Source organism: Dryobates pubescens, chromosome 20 (genome assembly GCF_014839835.1).
Source record: "Dryobates pubescens isolate bDryPub1 chromosome 20, bDryPub1.pri, whole genome shotgun sequence".
Taxonomy (NCBI): domain Eukaryota; kingdom Metazoa; phylum Chordata; class Aves; order Piciformes; family Picidae; genus Dryobates; species Dryobates pubescens.
The window spans coordinates 911,109-923,723 of record NC_071631.1 but is presented as its reverse complement, the minus strand read 5'-3'; the positions used below and the strand labels follow the sequence as shown (position 1 = coordinate 923,723).

At 62.6% G+C, this 12,615-nt stretch overlaps 3 protein-coding genes across 3 annotated transcripts; 2 read left to right on the top strand and 1 right to left on the bottom strand.

Annotated features, from left to right (window-relative positions):
• Positions 1 to 6,868: 6,868 nt before the first annotated feature.
• On the top strand, positions 6,869 to 8,204 carry FAM110D (family with sequence similarity 110 member D). Its single transcript, XM_054171013.1, has one exon. The coding sequence runs from the start codon at positions 7,010 to 7,012 to the stop codon at positions 8,030 to 8,032; it is 1,023 nt and encodes a 340-aa protein (XP_054026988.1). The 5' UTR covers positions 6,869 to 7,009; the 3' UTR covers positions 8,033 to 8,204.
• A 478-nt stretch (positions 8,205 to 8,682) lies between these two features.
• Positions 8,683 to 9,830, bottom strand: C20H1orf232 (chromosome 20 C1orf232 homolog). Its single transcript, XM_054171029.1, has 4 exons — positions 9,578 to 9,830; positions 9,380 to 9,466; positions 9,196 to 9,293; positions 8,683 to 8,958 (listed from the first exon to the last, which is right to left on the bottom strand). The coding sequence occupies exons 1-4, from the start codon at positions 9,662 to 9,664 to the stop codon at positions 8,700 to 8,702; spliced, it is 531 nt and encodes a 176-aa protein (XP_054027004.1). The 5' UTR covers positions 9,665 to 9,830; the 3' UTR covers positions 8,683 to 8,699.
• A 604-nt stretch (positions 9,831 to 10,434) lies between these two features.
• On the top strand, positions 10,435 to 11,924 carry ZNF593 (zinc finger protein 593). The gene is made up of 3 exons (XM_009908459.2): positions 10,435 to 10,674; positions 11,250 to 11,312; positions 11,465 to 11,924. The coding sequence occupies exons 1-3, from the start codon at positions 10,478 to 10,480 to the stop codon at positions 11,604 to 11,606; spliced, it is 402 nt and encodes a 133-aa protein (XP_009906761.1). The 5' UTR covers positions 10,435 to 10,477; the 3' UTR covers positions 11,607 to 11,924.
• Positions 11,925 to 12,615: the final 691 nt, after the last annotated feature.

Below are 12,615 nucleotides of genomic sequence, written 5' to 3'. Positions count from 1 at the left end.
TCCTTATTTATTTTTGTTATGTCAAATGCAAGGTCTGAGCCTTGGCTTTGTGGGCACAAAACAATGCACTGCAAGGGGCTTGGCAGTTGCTGAAGTGCTGGTGTGGCCAAGCTGAGCCCTCAGAGCTTCAGCAGCCTGTCGCTGAGGGACTCAAAGCAGCAAGGGTGCAATCAGGTGCTGGCTGGGTGGGGAATCATTGGGCTTTGGTTTTCTTCCAGTAACCAACTACTTCATTAAGCAGTGGGGCTCCAGTTCTGCAGCCTGCTCTTGTGCCTCTAACCCAGCAGCACCTGGGGGATTTCTGGCAGCAGAGTGCTGTGGGTTCAGGTGGTGGTGCTGAGGGTGAGGGAGCCCAGCACTGTGAAGTGTTGATCTGAAAGCTCTTCAAGCTGCAGTGGCAGCAGAGTTTTCCTGTTAGCTGAGTCTGTAACTAGTACTAACTACTCATGGCCTCTCTGGTGCTGCCTCTAAGCCAGTAGTGCTGAGGAGACAAAGGGCTGTCTGTCTGTCTGTCAGCACAAACCTCTGCTCAGACAGGGCAGAAAGCTCAGTGGGCAGCATGTGGAAGCTGCCTCCCATTTGTGTGCCAGCCTGGGCCCTTCTCCTGCTGCTTTCCTCCTTTTGAAGAGGTTGAGCTTGATTTAAAAGCCTGGCTGGTGGGCTGGGAGGCTTTGCAGTGGCTGAAAGGCTGCTCAGCCCCCAGCTCTTACCCCACAGCAGCAGACTGGATGTGCTCAGGGAGGCTGCACTGAGGCCACCTGATGCTGTTGAGCAGACAGAAGCTGCTTTGTAGCAGCACAGCCCTGGGCTCTTTGGCTGCAGCCTGTGGCCCTGCTCCTCAGTTTGACCCTCCTGGGGAAGGTGCAGTCTCAGAAATCTGCCTGTAGAGCTGCAGCAGAGGCCACTTGGCTTGACAGAAGCAGCTGAGTGTTTGGCTTTTTGTTCAGCTCTCACCTGAGTATTTCCTTCTGGAACTGGCTGCTGTTCCCTGGTGCTCTGGTGAGAGCAGCTCTGAGCAGCTGGCTTGATTTCTGGCTGGGTGTGAATAAACACCACAAACCACAGAGGTTTGTGTGCTAAGCCCAAAGGATTCAGGTTCTGCCCACCCTGAGCTCTGTACAGGCTGCAGAGGCTTCTTCCTGGTGCCCTGTGGAGCTGGTGGCTGTCACCTGGAGGGGTTGAGTGCTGAATTCTGGTTCCTTTGCTTCAGTTTCTCATTTGAAGGCAAGTTGTGCTTCTCAGAGAAGCACTGAGGCTTTCCCAGGCAGCACTCTGCTCCCTCAGTGCTTATTGCTCAGAGGATGCTGCAGAGGTGAGTCTCAGACGCTGGAGTGGGAATTGATGGGAAGGAGGTGACCACACCTACAGCCTGTGGCCTCTTCCCTGCAGGATGCTCAGGCCAGGGAAGAAGCTGTGGGGCCTGGAATGCTGAAGAGCTCAATTTATTGTCCTCCAGAAGTGGAGGTCTGCTGGGTCCAGGATCATTGAAGCCTCAGCCTGTGACTGAAAGGGGGGAGATCAAACCTCTGGCTGGCTGTGCCCAGGCTGCTTTGCAGGGCTCCCCTTCCACATGGTCATTCCATGGGCACAGCTCTAGAGGGGTCTCCTTTTCCCCTGTTCAACTCAAAAGCACTTCACAAGCACCTCACAAACTCCTGCCCCAGATCACACTCAGCTACACTACCTTAAAGTGCAAACCTCCCCCAGGGTGCTGCTGACCACTGACCCTCCAAGGCACTTTGGTTCCTCTCTGAGGTGTCCCAGAGGATGAGCACTGAGCCTGCTGCCAGCCTGGCACAGGAAGAGGCTTTTGGGCTTTGCTTTGGTGGGTTTGGGGTTGGTTGGTTTGGTGGTTTGGGTTTTTTTTTGTCTCCCAAAGTTTTCTTTGCACTGATTGCCACTTTACAGGGGGGGGAACCTCAAAACCCCCCTCCCATGGTGCTCAGCCTTGCTGTTGGGTGACACTGAGTGTTCCCTGTAGGCTCTCCAGGTCTCTTCTGTTTGTGTTCTCTGAGGTCTTTGGGGGTTTTAAAACCTTTGGTAAAGAAAATTGTTTGTAGCAGCTGCAGTTCCTCACCAGCCTGCCACAGAGCCCAGACCCTTCTCAGCACTCAGAAGATTTTGGTGGTGGTTTGGTTTTTGTTTGTTTGGGGTTTTATTTCCTCCTTCTTTTCTAAATCCTCCTTTGCAATCTGTCAAATCTATTTTCTGGAGAGTTTATAATGAGCAAATTTATTGTGTAATTTATTGAGTTCATGACTGGGGTTTTGAAGTAAAAATCTGAATTTCCAGGCAGTCTCTGAGCTTTCTTGGAAGATGCTGAGGGGCCTGGAGCAGCTCTCTGAGCAGCAGCAAGGGCTGAGAGCCTGCAGAAGAGCAGCCCCAGAGGGCAGCTGAGCAGTGCTCAGCAAGAGCTCAAGGCTGGGGGGCAAGAGGCTGGGGCCAGGCTCTGCTCAGTGGTGCCCAGGGAGAGGGCAAGGGCCACAAACTGGAGTCCAGGAGGCTCTGCCTGAACGGGAGGAGAAGCTTCTTTGGTGTGAGGGTGCTGGAGGCCTGGAGCAGGCTGCCCAGAGAGGTGGTGGAGTCTCCTGCAGAGGGCTTCCAACCCCACTTGGCTCCAACCTCCTTTCAGGGAGCTCTGGAGACCAAGGAGGTCTCCCTTCAGCCTCCTCCAGACTGATCCTAACTTCTGCTTCATTTCCCTTGCTCTGCAGAGTGCTGGAGCCTCCAGCTCCAGCTTGCCCACCCTGCTGCCTGGGCAGGGTGATGCCCCCTGAGCAGTGCTGGTGGAAGTGGTCACCCTGGGGCTTTCCCTTGGGGCTGCTTTGAACAGAGCTTTGCTCCTGGGCAAACTGCAGAGTCACAGCAGATGTTGCTTTGTGGTGGAGATAAGTCCTGTCTGAGGCAGCCATTCAGCAGCCACCTGCCCACCCCTTGGAAGCCTGCCCTGGCTTCCCAGAAGCAGCTCTTCTGTCCCCTGGGCCAAGCAGAGGCCCTGGGGTGGCCTTTGGCCTGCAGGCAGCGCCGGCAGCCAGCCCTTCGCTTTTCCCTTTGCTCCAGCACCGGCCCAGGAAGCCTTCGGGGGGTGCTGATCCTTCGGTGGCTTTGGCTTCACTGCTGGCTCCTGTGGGCAGATCACAGAATGCTGCAGGCTGGAAGAGGATCCTCAAAGGTCATCTTGTGTCCCCCCCCCCCTGCTGGCAGCAGGGACATCCCCAGTCTGGCTGCTCAGGGCCACATCAAGTCTGATGCTGAATGTCTCTGGGGCTGGGGCCTCCACCATACCCCTGGGCAACCTGCTCCAGTGTTCCACCACTCCTGTGGTGCAGAACTTCCTCCTGGAGCAGCCAGCAAGGCCAGGCACTGCCCAGCCCGGGGTCTGACTCCCCCATGGGAGCCTTGGTGTCTCCTTCCAGGCCCTGACTGCTGTGTAGCTGCTGCTTGCACCGACTTGCCTTGGATGAGCTGCTGGGCTCAGATTTGTTCATGGCTGTTTGAACCCTTGGTATTTTGAAACCAGAACAGCAACCCTCCCAGTCCTGCCCTCTCCCCAAGCAAAGCTCCTGCACCCTGGGCCCTCCCTGGCTCACAGCCACCCAGCTCCCCTGGGCTGCTCTCCAGGCAGTGGCATTTGCATGGACCTCGGAGCAGAAAGGGCTTTTGTGGGTGGTGTAAGTAAAGCAGCAAGTAGGAACAGGTGGCTGTGGGACCAGGTGCTGCAGCCCTGCCTGGGCCTGGTGGAGCTGAAGGGATTTCTTGGCTTTGTTTTTAAAGGAGAAATGCAGCTGGAAAGGATTCAATGGCACATGGCTGGCTCCAGCCTCTGCCTTGCCCTATCTGCTTGTCCAGATCCATCAGAGCCGTGCCGGGAGCCCCGTGCCGGGAGCCCCGTGCCGGCCATGCTGCTCCTCAAGCCTGCTGGGTTGGCTGTGGGATGGAGATGGAATCAGCAGGGCAGAGAGAGCCACATCCCCCCCATGAGCCAGGAGGGAGGGCAGCTTGCAGGGAGCTGGGCTGTGGCACTGGCAGCTGGAGGTGCTCTGAAAGGGGCAGCTGTGCTCTGCCCCTGGTGACCCTTGAGGCCTCTCTCAGAGTCTCTCCCACTCCAAGGGCTGGAAGGTTCCATACCTGCCCCCAGCTGTGGGTTGTTTTGCTTTCCTGGCTCCGTGCTTGCTTCCTGGTGAGCTGGGAGGGGGCAGAGCCCTCCTGAAGGGCAGAGAGCACCTTGGGACAGCTCTGAGTAACCTCAAACAGAACCAAGGGACTCTGAGCATCCACCTGACTAAGAAAAGCTTCCTGCTGCATGCACAAGAGGCAAATCCCTTCCGAGAAGGCAGTGACAAACCTTCCTCACCTCCCGAGGGGCTGCAGGAGCTGCAGCAGGAGCTGCAGGGATGCCGATGCCAGGAAGGGCTCCTCAGATCCTCCTCTTTTTGGTATCCCAAAGGCAATCTGCCAGTAAGAGGCTGGCAGGTGCTCCAAGGAGGAGCCAGAAAGAGGGCAGTCGCTCTGGGGCGGGCGTTGGGTAGGAGCATCCCCTGGGAACGCCCCGAGAAGGTGAATCCGAGGCTGCCTCTTCCTCACTTCTGGCTCTGGCGGAGCCGCTGCCGGGATTCCAGCCTGGAGAACGCAACCTGGCCCCAACGAGCGGTGACTCACGGCGGCTGAGTTAAAAATAAGGAGCTGCTGGCTGCCCCTCTCCTCCGTGGGAGCCTGGGGGCGGTTCCTGAGGCTGTCAGCAGCTTCCCCGTTCTCGTCAGCGCAGGAGCCCTGGCCCCAGCCCCTTCCCGGCACCGGTGCTGTCACGGAGGGAGATGTTGGACGCCAACCCGGCCCCAGTTCCTGGCACAGGTTCTCCAGCAGCATCACGACAGGAAGGATCTGCGCTGGGGGGCAGCAGTGCTGGGGCTGGGCCCCCTCTCATCTCCCTGCCCTGCGGGTCCCAGGGCTTTGTCCCCGCTGGAGTCTCTACAAGCAGCCTGGGCTGCGGTGTACCCCAGCTCCCCATCCGTGCTGGCCGCTGGAGGTACGGCAGGAGGCAGCAGGTCCCTAGGGAGCCCTGGGGGCTTTCTCTGACCCTGCTTCATGGTGCCGGGGTCGGGGTGCAGCAGGTCCTTCCTCCCTGGCTGCTGCGGTGCCACACTCGCAGCCCCCCGGGGAATGAGGGGGGTGGGATGGAGGGCAGCGCTTGGCCCTCGGGAAGGGGGGAGAGGGCAGCATAAAAATAACCTCTGGGCCAGCTCCAGCCCTTTGTGGCTTCCTGCGATTTACAGCCCTTCCCGGGGGGAAGAGGAGGCAGGAACTGGCCTGGCTCGGGGCTGGCTTTGACCCTTTCACCACCAGCACAGAAGGTGCTAGAAGGGCTTCTCATCCTTCCTCCTCTCTCCTGGCCGGGGCAGGATCCTGGGGAAGAGAGATCGTGGTGGGCTCTGGCTCCTGAGCTGCACCCTGCACCTCAGGGTGGATGTAGGAGAAGCTGCTGGAATGGACAAGGTTTCCCTGTCCAGTTCCTAATTCCCTGTGTGCTGGGGTGGATAGAAAGACTCAGACCTGCCTGGGGGCAGGGTTAGGGTCAGGGTCCCTTCTGTGGATCCCAAAATCCCAGCCAGGCTCCCGTAAGGAGGTGGAGGAGAGCTGGCAGAGGTGAGCTGGAGCTGCAGGAGGAGGAGGGTTAATGTGGCTGGGCAGAGGCAAGGCAGCAGGGTGGGTAGGCTGAAGGCTGTGGCTGTGACACCAGAGCCATGCTGGCAGGGTGGGCTCCTGCTGACGGGGCCGGGCTGGCAGGGGTTAATGGGGTGGCTCTTCCTCTTCCTCAACTTCTATATGAGGCTCTGGACAGCTCTGGGCTCAGTTCGCAGCGGGCAGCCAGAGGAGCAAGGGCGGAGTGAGACCGGAGCATCCCTACCCCCACCCCTGCGTGGGCTCAGGTGAGCAGCTTCTGCCTGCCGAGCCCAGCGGCTGGGCACGGATCCTGGCATCCTGGGCACACTGCTTCTGCCAGGGTGAAGCTGGTGGGTGATGAGACCGTGGGCTGGGGGCACCTTCCCTTGAGCCACCAGGGAGCTCTGTCCAGCACTGGGGACCTCATCCCTTGGGAGCACAGGACCAGACAAACGGCGTGCCTCAGATTCCCCAGCTGTAGAGCACTGGTGGGGGTGGAACCTGTGGGCTGTGTGTGGAGGTGCCTGGGCAGAGGGCTCCTGGGCTGTTTGTGCTCCAGTGAGCCCTGCTCTGCCCTTGTCCCTGCTGTCACCTGGGCAGGCTGCGGGGCTGGGTCAGCTGCTGGCTGTGGTTGCTCCCCGTGGCCGTTCAGGCCTCTTCTGCTCAGTGAAACCCTCTGCTTCGGGCAGTTACAGCCTCCAGCTCAGGCTCCATCCCCCCTTCCCCTCATCACTCACCTCCACCACTGGATTCACCACCCAGCCCCCCAGCAGTGCTCAGGTACAGCTGAGCTGGAGCCAGGGCTGATAAAAGCCTCTTTGCGCCATGGCTCCAGCAGGAGCGATGCCCTCCCACAGAGCTGAGCTCAGCCTGGCTGGGGAAGGGGCGGCCCGGAGACCCCAGAACATCGCCCAGCTGCGGCGGGGGCAGCTGGCCAGCTCTCCTGCCCGGGGGCTTTGTTCTGCCGGCCCCGAGCTCGGGAGGATGAGGCGGCAGGCTCCGCTATTTTTTCCTGTCGGGATCCACTCCTGGGATGTGAGCGAAGCCGGCGGATGCTCGGCGCTTCTCTCTTCCTGCCCACGGATTGTGTCTGCCAGGACCGGCAGAGCTCGCTGCCTGCTGTCTCCTCTGCCACGCAGGGCACTCAGGGGACCCCCAGCTCTGCTTCACTGCCCCCTCCTCCTCCTGCCACTGCTGCAACCCCGCTGCCAACCCTGCTCTCTGCTCTTCTCCTAGGACCGAATCCAGAAGCTTCTGGACCCTCCCCTGCTGCAGCACCGGACCCCTCCCCACAGCTCCTTGAAGGGGAGCAGATCGCCCAGGGGTGCTGCTTTGGGACTGGGGGACGATGGTGCCCCTGGGCAGCCCTTCTCTTGCTGTCTGCGCCTCCAGCAACCTGCACCTCGTGGCCCCTGGCCGCAGCTCCCCTCTGGCCTGGCTGAATCGGGGTCCCGAGTGCCCGCGGGAGCTGGGGGGCAGCCGGGGCAGAACCCCCAGCGCCGTGGAGCGGCTGGAGGCCGACAAGGCCAAATACGTCAAATCGCAGCAGGTCATCAACAGCCGGCAGGAGCCGGCGCTGCGGGGCTGCTCTCCTCGCTTCTCCCCCCGCGGCCGGCGCCTCCTGGCCCGCCAGCAGTGCACTGAGCTGAGCCCGGGCTCGGAGCTGGGCCGGGAGGGTGCCCGGAAGCTGCCGTGTCCGCAGTCTCCCGTGTCGCGCCGGGCCGGCGGCAGGCGCCTGCTGAGACCGGACTCCCTCATCATCTACCGGCAGAAACGAGACTGCTCGGCCGGGGACAAGGAGAACACCAAGAGCTCCGGGCTGGTGCGGCGCCTCTTCCAGGGACACCTCAGAGACAAGCCCCCCAGCTCCCCGCCGGCCAACAGGCTGCGTGAGGGACCTGCAGCCCCCCAGAGCCCAGAGACCCCCATGCTGTGGGTGTCCGCGGAGAAGAAGGAGGCGAGGAGGCGAGGTGCCAGCAGCGGGGGCAGCGGTGACATCTTCGCCCTGCCTGGCAGCCCCGCGGCGCAGCCCCCCGAGCCCCCCAGCAAGCAGGCGCTGGCGCTGCGCCTGTCGGAGCAGGAGAGGTTCTTCAACTACTGCGGGCTGGACCGGGCGCTGGTGGAGCTGCTGGGCCGGGAGCGGTTCGGGCCGGCGGGTTGGGACACCGCCTCGGCTCGGCTCCCCGGCTCCGGCGAGTCCGAGCCCGGGCAGGCCTCGGAGGTCAGCGAGGGTGACGCGGAGCCAAGCGAAGAGGAGCCGGATGCGCGGCTGGGCTCCGCCGTCTCGGTGGTGGAACGCAACGCCCGGGTCATCAAATGGCTCTACGGCTGCCAGAGAGCCTGGGCGGCTGCCAAGGAGTCCACCGTCTAGCAGAGGCAGCCCGGCTGGGGACAAGGACATCCGTGTGGCTCCCACCGGCTGGATGTGGCCCTTCCCCAGGGACGATGGGCTGGTGGCATCCATGGTCCTGGTGCCACGGGGCTGCTGTTGGCTGGGAGGTAGCCCAGCCCCAGGGCTCAGCGTGCTGGGGGCACCTGAGGGGCCACTAGGGAAGGCGCTGCCCTGGGCGAGTCTGTCCTTGGCTCCAGGGCCGATGGGCTGCTGTCCCTGTGCTGTAAGCCACTTTGCCTTCCCCAGCCTCCCCGGGTGGTGGGATGGGCCTGCAGCCCCCATCAGCTGCTCACCTCCCAGACCAGCTGCATGCTGTGGGGGGTGGGCAGAGCCTGAGCACACAGTAACAGGCAGTGCCCACCCCACAGCCCCTTCCAACACTCAATAAACCTGCTTGGGGTTTTTTTTGTACCCTGGCTTTGTGTGGTTTGTGTGGGCAGAGCCCAGGCTGGGGCTGGAGGGACCATTTGGGGCTGGGGTGGCAAAGAAAGCACCAGGGGTCAGTGAAAGGGGCACCTCAGGGTCTTTAGTGCAGACACATCGCTGAAAGCCACCGCGGAGCCCTCAGGCAGCAGCAGGGGGATGCCCACCAGCGGGGGTGGGGGGCGCCTGTACTGCTGGAGAGTCTGGCTCAGCTCAGCCTCCTCTAGTTGCCCTTGGGGGCACTTTTATTCCGGATCTCGGCCAGTTTACCAGCCAGGAAGCCCCAGTGGAAGGCTCCTTCCTCTGGCTCCCGCAGGTCGCTGTCGTCGTCACCCGGTGGCTCCCCCGGGCTCTCACTCGGCTCCGGGGGGGTCACCCCCTTGTCTGGCCCCGATGCCTGCTGCCACTTGGTAGCAAAGAGATCCCAAAAGCCAGGGGCCTTATCGGACTGGGGCGGCTCGGGCGGCTCGGCGGCCAGCGGGCTGGGGAGAGAGTGAGGACCGGAACGTCGGTGTCGGGACCGGAACGTCGGCGTCGGGACCCTTCTCATCAGATCCCACAGTGACCAGGACTGGCACCCCCAACCCATGGCAGCTCTCCTCCTGCTGTCCCCCAGCCCCATAGGGTATAGACAGGGGAGGGGGATGCACGGACTCAGCAACCCCCAGGGTCTGGATCCAGGCTTTCTGTTCCCCCCCCGGCCCCAAGCTATAACTTACTGGTCTGCGCAGGGCTCCGGGCTGAGCAGCTGGTGCTCGTCCTCACGGGTGAAGAGGGACGAAAGCGTCCGCCAGCCGCGGGCACCCACCCCCTGCACCTGCGTGGGAGGCAGCACTGGGCTTACCGGGGACCTACAGGTCCCAGCGGGCCCCGGCCCCTGCTTCCCTCCAGCCCCCTCCTCACCTTCCTCGCCAGCTGGGACACTGGGCTGGGTCCCTCCTCCATCAGCGCAGGGCTCTCATCAGTCTCCATCAGCTCGGGGTTGTCTCCCTGCAACGAAGCCCCCAGATGAGGGCAGGTGTGCAGGCAGGGAGAGGGCAGGGATGTTGGTCACCTCGCTTTGGTGGGACACAGGCTTGGTGGTGACCTCCCCGACCCTACCTCTTCCCGCAGCACTCCGTCTGCTTGCACTCCCCCCAGGGTCTGCAGCACTTTGGCCTTGTAGAGCCTCCAGAAGCCCTGGGTCATGGTGAGGGGTTCAGCGGGGTCAGGAGCCAGCAGGTGCTGTGGGGAGCAGGAGGGGTGCAGGGCTGCCCCCCCCCGGCACGCCGTGGAGATCCAGTGGCTTCATTAAAGTTTCAGGGGCCACATCCATGCACAAAGGGGAACCTGAGCCCGGCCTGAGCCGGGGGCAGCACGGGGGCGGCTGCTCTGGTCACTCCCAAACCCCTCTCTTCACCGACTGCAGAGCCCCTCAACGCCCCTCGTCCATAGGAACTCTCCTCCAAAGCTGGGGCCACCCCAAGCCTACAGCATAGAACAGGGTTGGGGCTCAGGCTCCCCCCGCCACGGGTCCCCATCCATAATTGATCATCCGGGGTGAAGGAAACACGATCAGCGCCGGGCCAGGCTGCACTGAACCTTCCGCAGCTCATCCCCGCAGTGACCGGGGCAGGACGGGTGGCGGTCATCCCGTGAGCCAAGGCCAGGCCCGGTGTCTCACTGAGGAACCTGGGAACGGCTACCGCTGGGGGGTCTTGGGGACGCGACTGTCCCCTACCCTGGGGATATTCGGACAGGGGCCGTAAGGCAAAGCCATGCCGGGACCCTGGGGGAGGAGACCTGGTCGTGGGGGGGCGTGGCTTTCCCGGTCCGGGGGGGCGTGGTTTCATAACATATGGGCGTGAGTAGCCAGCCCTGTCGTGGGCGGGGTTTGTCGTCTGTGGGCGGGATCCATTGGCGGGACCTGCCGGCTCGTGGGCGGGGCGTCCTGGGGCGGGGTGGGGCCTGCAGCCGCCTGCGCCTGCGCACGGCGGAGCCGGGGCCCAGCGTGGCTGCGCCATGTCGCCGCGCAACGGCCGCCGCACCGGTGCCCACCGGGCCCACTCGCTGGCCCGGCAGTTAAAAACCAAGCGACGTCGCCGAGACCTGGATGAGATCCACGTGGATATGCAGCCCGAAAAGGCCGCTCGGCTGCTGCACCAGGAGCCCGACCCCGACTTGCCAGGCTGCGCCCAGTTCTACTGCCTGCACTGCGCGTGAGTGTGGCCGGGACCGGGGTGGGGGTCCCCGAACCGGAGGGGGGTGGGAGGGTGGGGCGTGTGTGTCCCCGAACCGGGTGGGGGTTCCCGGTCTCGGGGGCTGGATCTTGGAGAGGGAGGGTTCTAACCATTAGGGGATCTTGGTGGGTCCCTGCTGAGGTGGGATTGTCGTGCTTCTGCCTGGTCACTCAGAAGGGGTTGTCCTGATCATGGGGGCGTCCCTGACTCCTCAGGAGGTTGTCCTGGTCCTGGGGGAGGTCACAGACCCTGGGAGCGGGTTGGCTTTGTCCCGGAGGTGGTTCCTGGTCGGTTGGAGGGGCTTGTTCTGGTCCTAAGGGGTCTGTGGCCCCTATGAGGGGTTGCCATGTCTCTAGGGGTCCCTGCCTTCTGGGAGAGGCTAGCCCTGACGAGGAGAGCTCTGACTCCTGACAGAGATCTTGTCCTGGTCTCGGGAGGAACCTTGGCCCTTGAGGGGAGTCTCAGGGGGGACTAAAGGCCTTCAGTAGGGCTCTCCCCAGCCCTGCTCCTATCTCGGGCCCCTCTGACCCCCAGCCTCTTAATCCCCACTCCAGGCGCTACTTCGTGGATCTGAACAGCATGAAGGAGCACTTCAGGTCCAAGGTGCACAAGAAGAGGTAAGGAGAGGCCTGAGGGGTGTCCCCAGATGCTCCATGGCCCCATGCCCTGACTTTGCTCTGGGGAAGCAGGTGGTGCCATCAGTTCTGTGCCTGTCTTGCTTTTTGGAGCTGGGGTGCAAGGCCTGAGCCCTCCTCTTGCCCTCCCACAGGCTGAAGCAGCTGCGGGAGGCTCCCTACACGCAGGAGGAGGCAGAGCGTGCCGCGGGCATGGGCTCCTACATCCCCCCGAAGAAGGTGGAGGTGCAGACACAGCCGCTCGAAGAAGCCTCTGAGATGGAGGCATCCAGCTGACCCTGGCAGGCTGAGGGGCCAGGGGGCTCCCTGAAGGTGTCTCTGTCCTCAGCGTGGTGAGAGCAGCTCACCCCAGCACAGCCGGCGGCCGACACGGCGCAGCTCCGGGCAGCCCTCCTGGCCAGGGCACTGCTGAGGAGGAGCCAGCAAGGCCCTGGCTGCCCTCACTGCCTGCCCTCATTTCTGGGGAAGGGGCAAGCTGCCTGTCCCCTCGGCTCTGCTGTGACTCTGCACTCCTCTCTCGGCTGTTGCAGCGGGTTTAGGCCTCTCTCCTTGTGCCAGGGCTTGACCCTGGTGAGGTGCCCATTAAAATATGTCAACCAGCGCCCTGGCAGTGTGGAGAGCTCCGAGTGTGACCCAGGCCCTGGCTGGAGGGTGGCAGCCACCTCTTGGCATAGAAGACATCTCTGTGTTGTGCACTTCCCAGGCATGCAATGGAGCCATTGCCAGTGTCTGTGCCAGCCCAGAGGGATGGCCTCATCCCAGTGCTCCTGCCCTGGCAGGCTGGCAAAGCTCCCTCTGCTTTGCCCTCCCTGGCCCACTGGCAGCAGATACAGAGCTGCTTTCTGGGGGGGTGAGGGAAGAGATGCTTGACTGAACTCTTCACCGAGCACTTGGGTCTGTAGCGAGCAGCTGGGCTGCCAGCCCTGCCCATCTGAACCTTGAGAGGGGGCTGCAGGTGTTCCCCCAGCAGGGACACCGAAAAAGCAAAGGGATTTCATCTTCCCACAGGGCTGGCAGTGCCTTCAGCCTCCCCACCTCTTCTCCACCAGTCTGATGCTGCTCTGAGCAGGGTGGTGACCCTGCCTCTCAGGGGGGCTTTGGGTGGCAATCCCCCCACCTGCTGCTGTGAATTCCTGCAGAGTGGCTCTTGGCTATGCAGCCTGGGCAGCAAAGCCCTCAGGCTGGAGGTTTGTGTCTCCTGCTGAGCTGGGGATGGAGCAGCAGAAAGGCAGAGGGACCAGCAGCTGTGCTTGACAAGAAAGGATTTATTTTGAGGGGAGATTCA

Excerpts from the sequence above, each read along its gene's own strand:
- FAM110D (XM_054171013.1), top strand. The coding sequence starts at position 7,010 with ATGGTGCCCCTGGGCAGCCCTTCTCTTGCTGTCTGCGCCTCCAGCAAC.
- C20H1orf232 (XM_054171029.1), bottom strand. The coding sequence starts at position 9,664 with ATGACCCAGGGCTTCTGGAGGCTCTACAAGGCCAAAGTGCTGCAGACC. Across the intron at positions 9,294-9,379 it reads TGTCCCAGCTGGCGAGGAAG|GTGCAGGGGGTGGGTGCCCG; the intron begins GTGAGGAGGGGG and ends CCTCCCACGCAG. Across the intron at positions 8,959-9,195 it reads CCGGAGCCCTGCGCAGACCA|CCCGCTGGCCGCCGAGCCGC; the intron begins GTAAGTTATAGC and ends CTCTCTCCCCAG.
- ZNF593 (XM_009908459.2), top strand. The coding sequence starts at position 10,478 with ATGTCGCCGCGCAACGGCCGCCGCACCGGTGCCCACCGGGCCCACTCG. Across the intron at positions 10,675-11,249 it reads TTCTACTGCCTGCACTGCGC|GCGCTACTTCGTGGATCTGA; the intron begins GTGAGTGTGGCC and ends TCCCCACTCCAG. Across the intron at positions 11,313-11,464 it reads TCCAAGGTGCACAAGAAGAG|GCTGAAGCAGCTGCGGGAGG; the intron begins GTAAGGAGAGGC and ends GCCCTCCCACAG.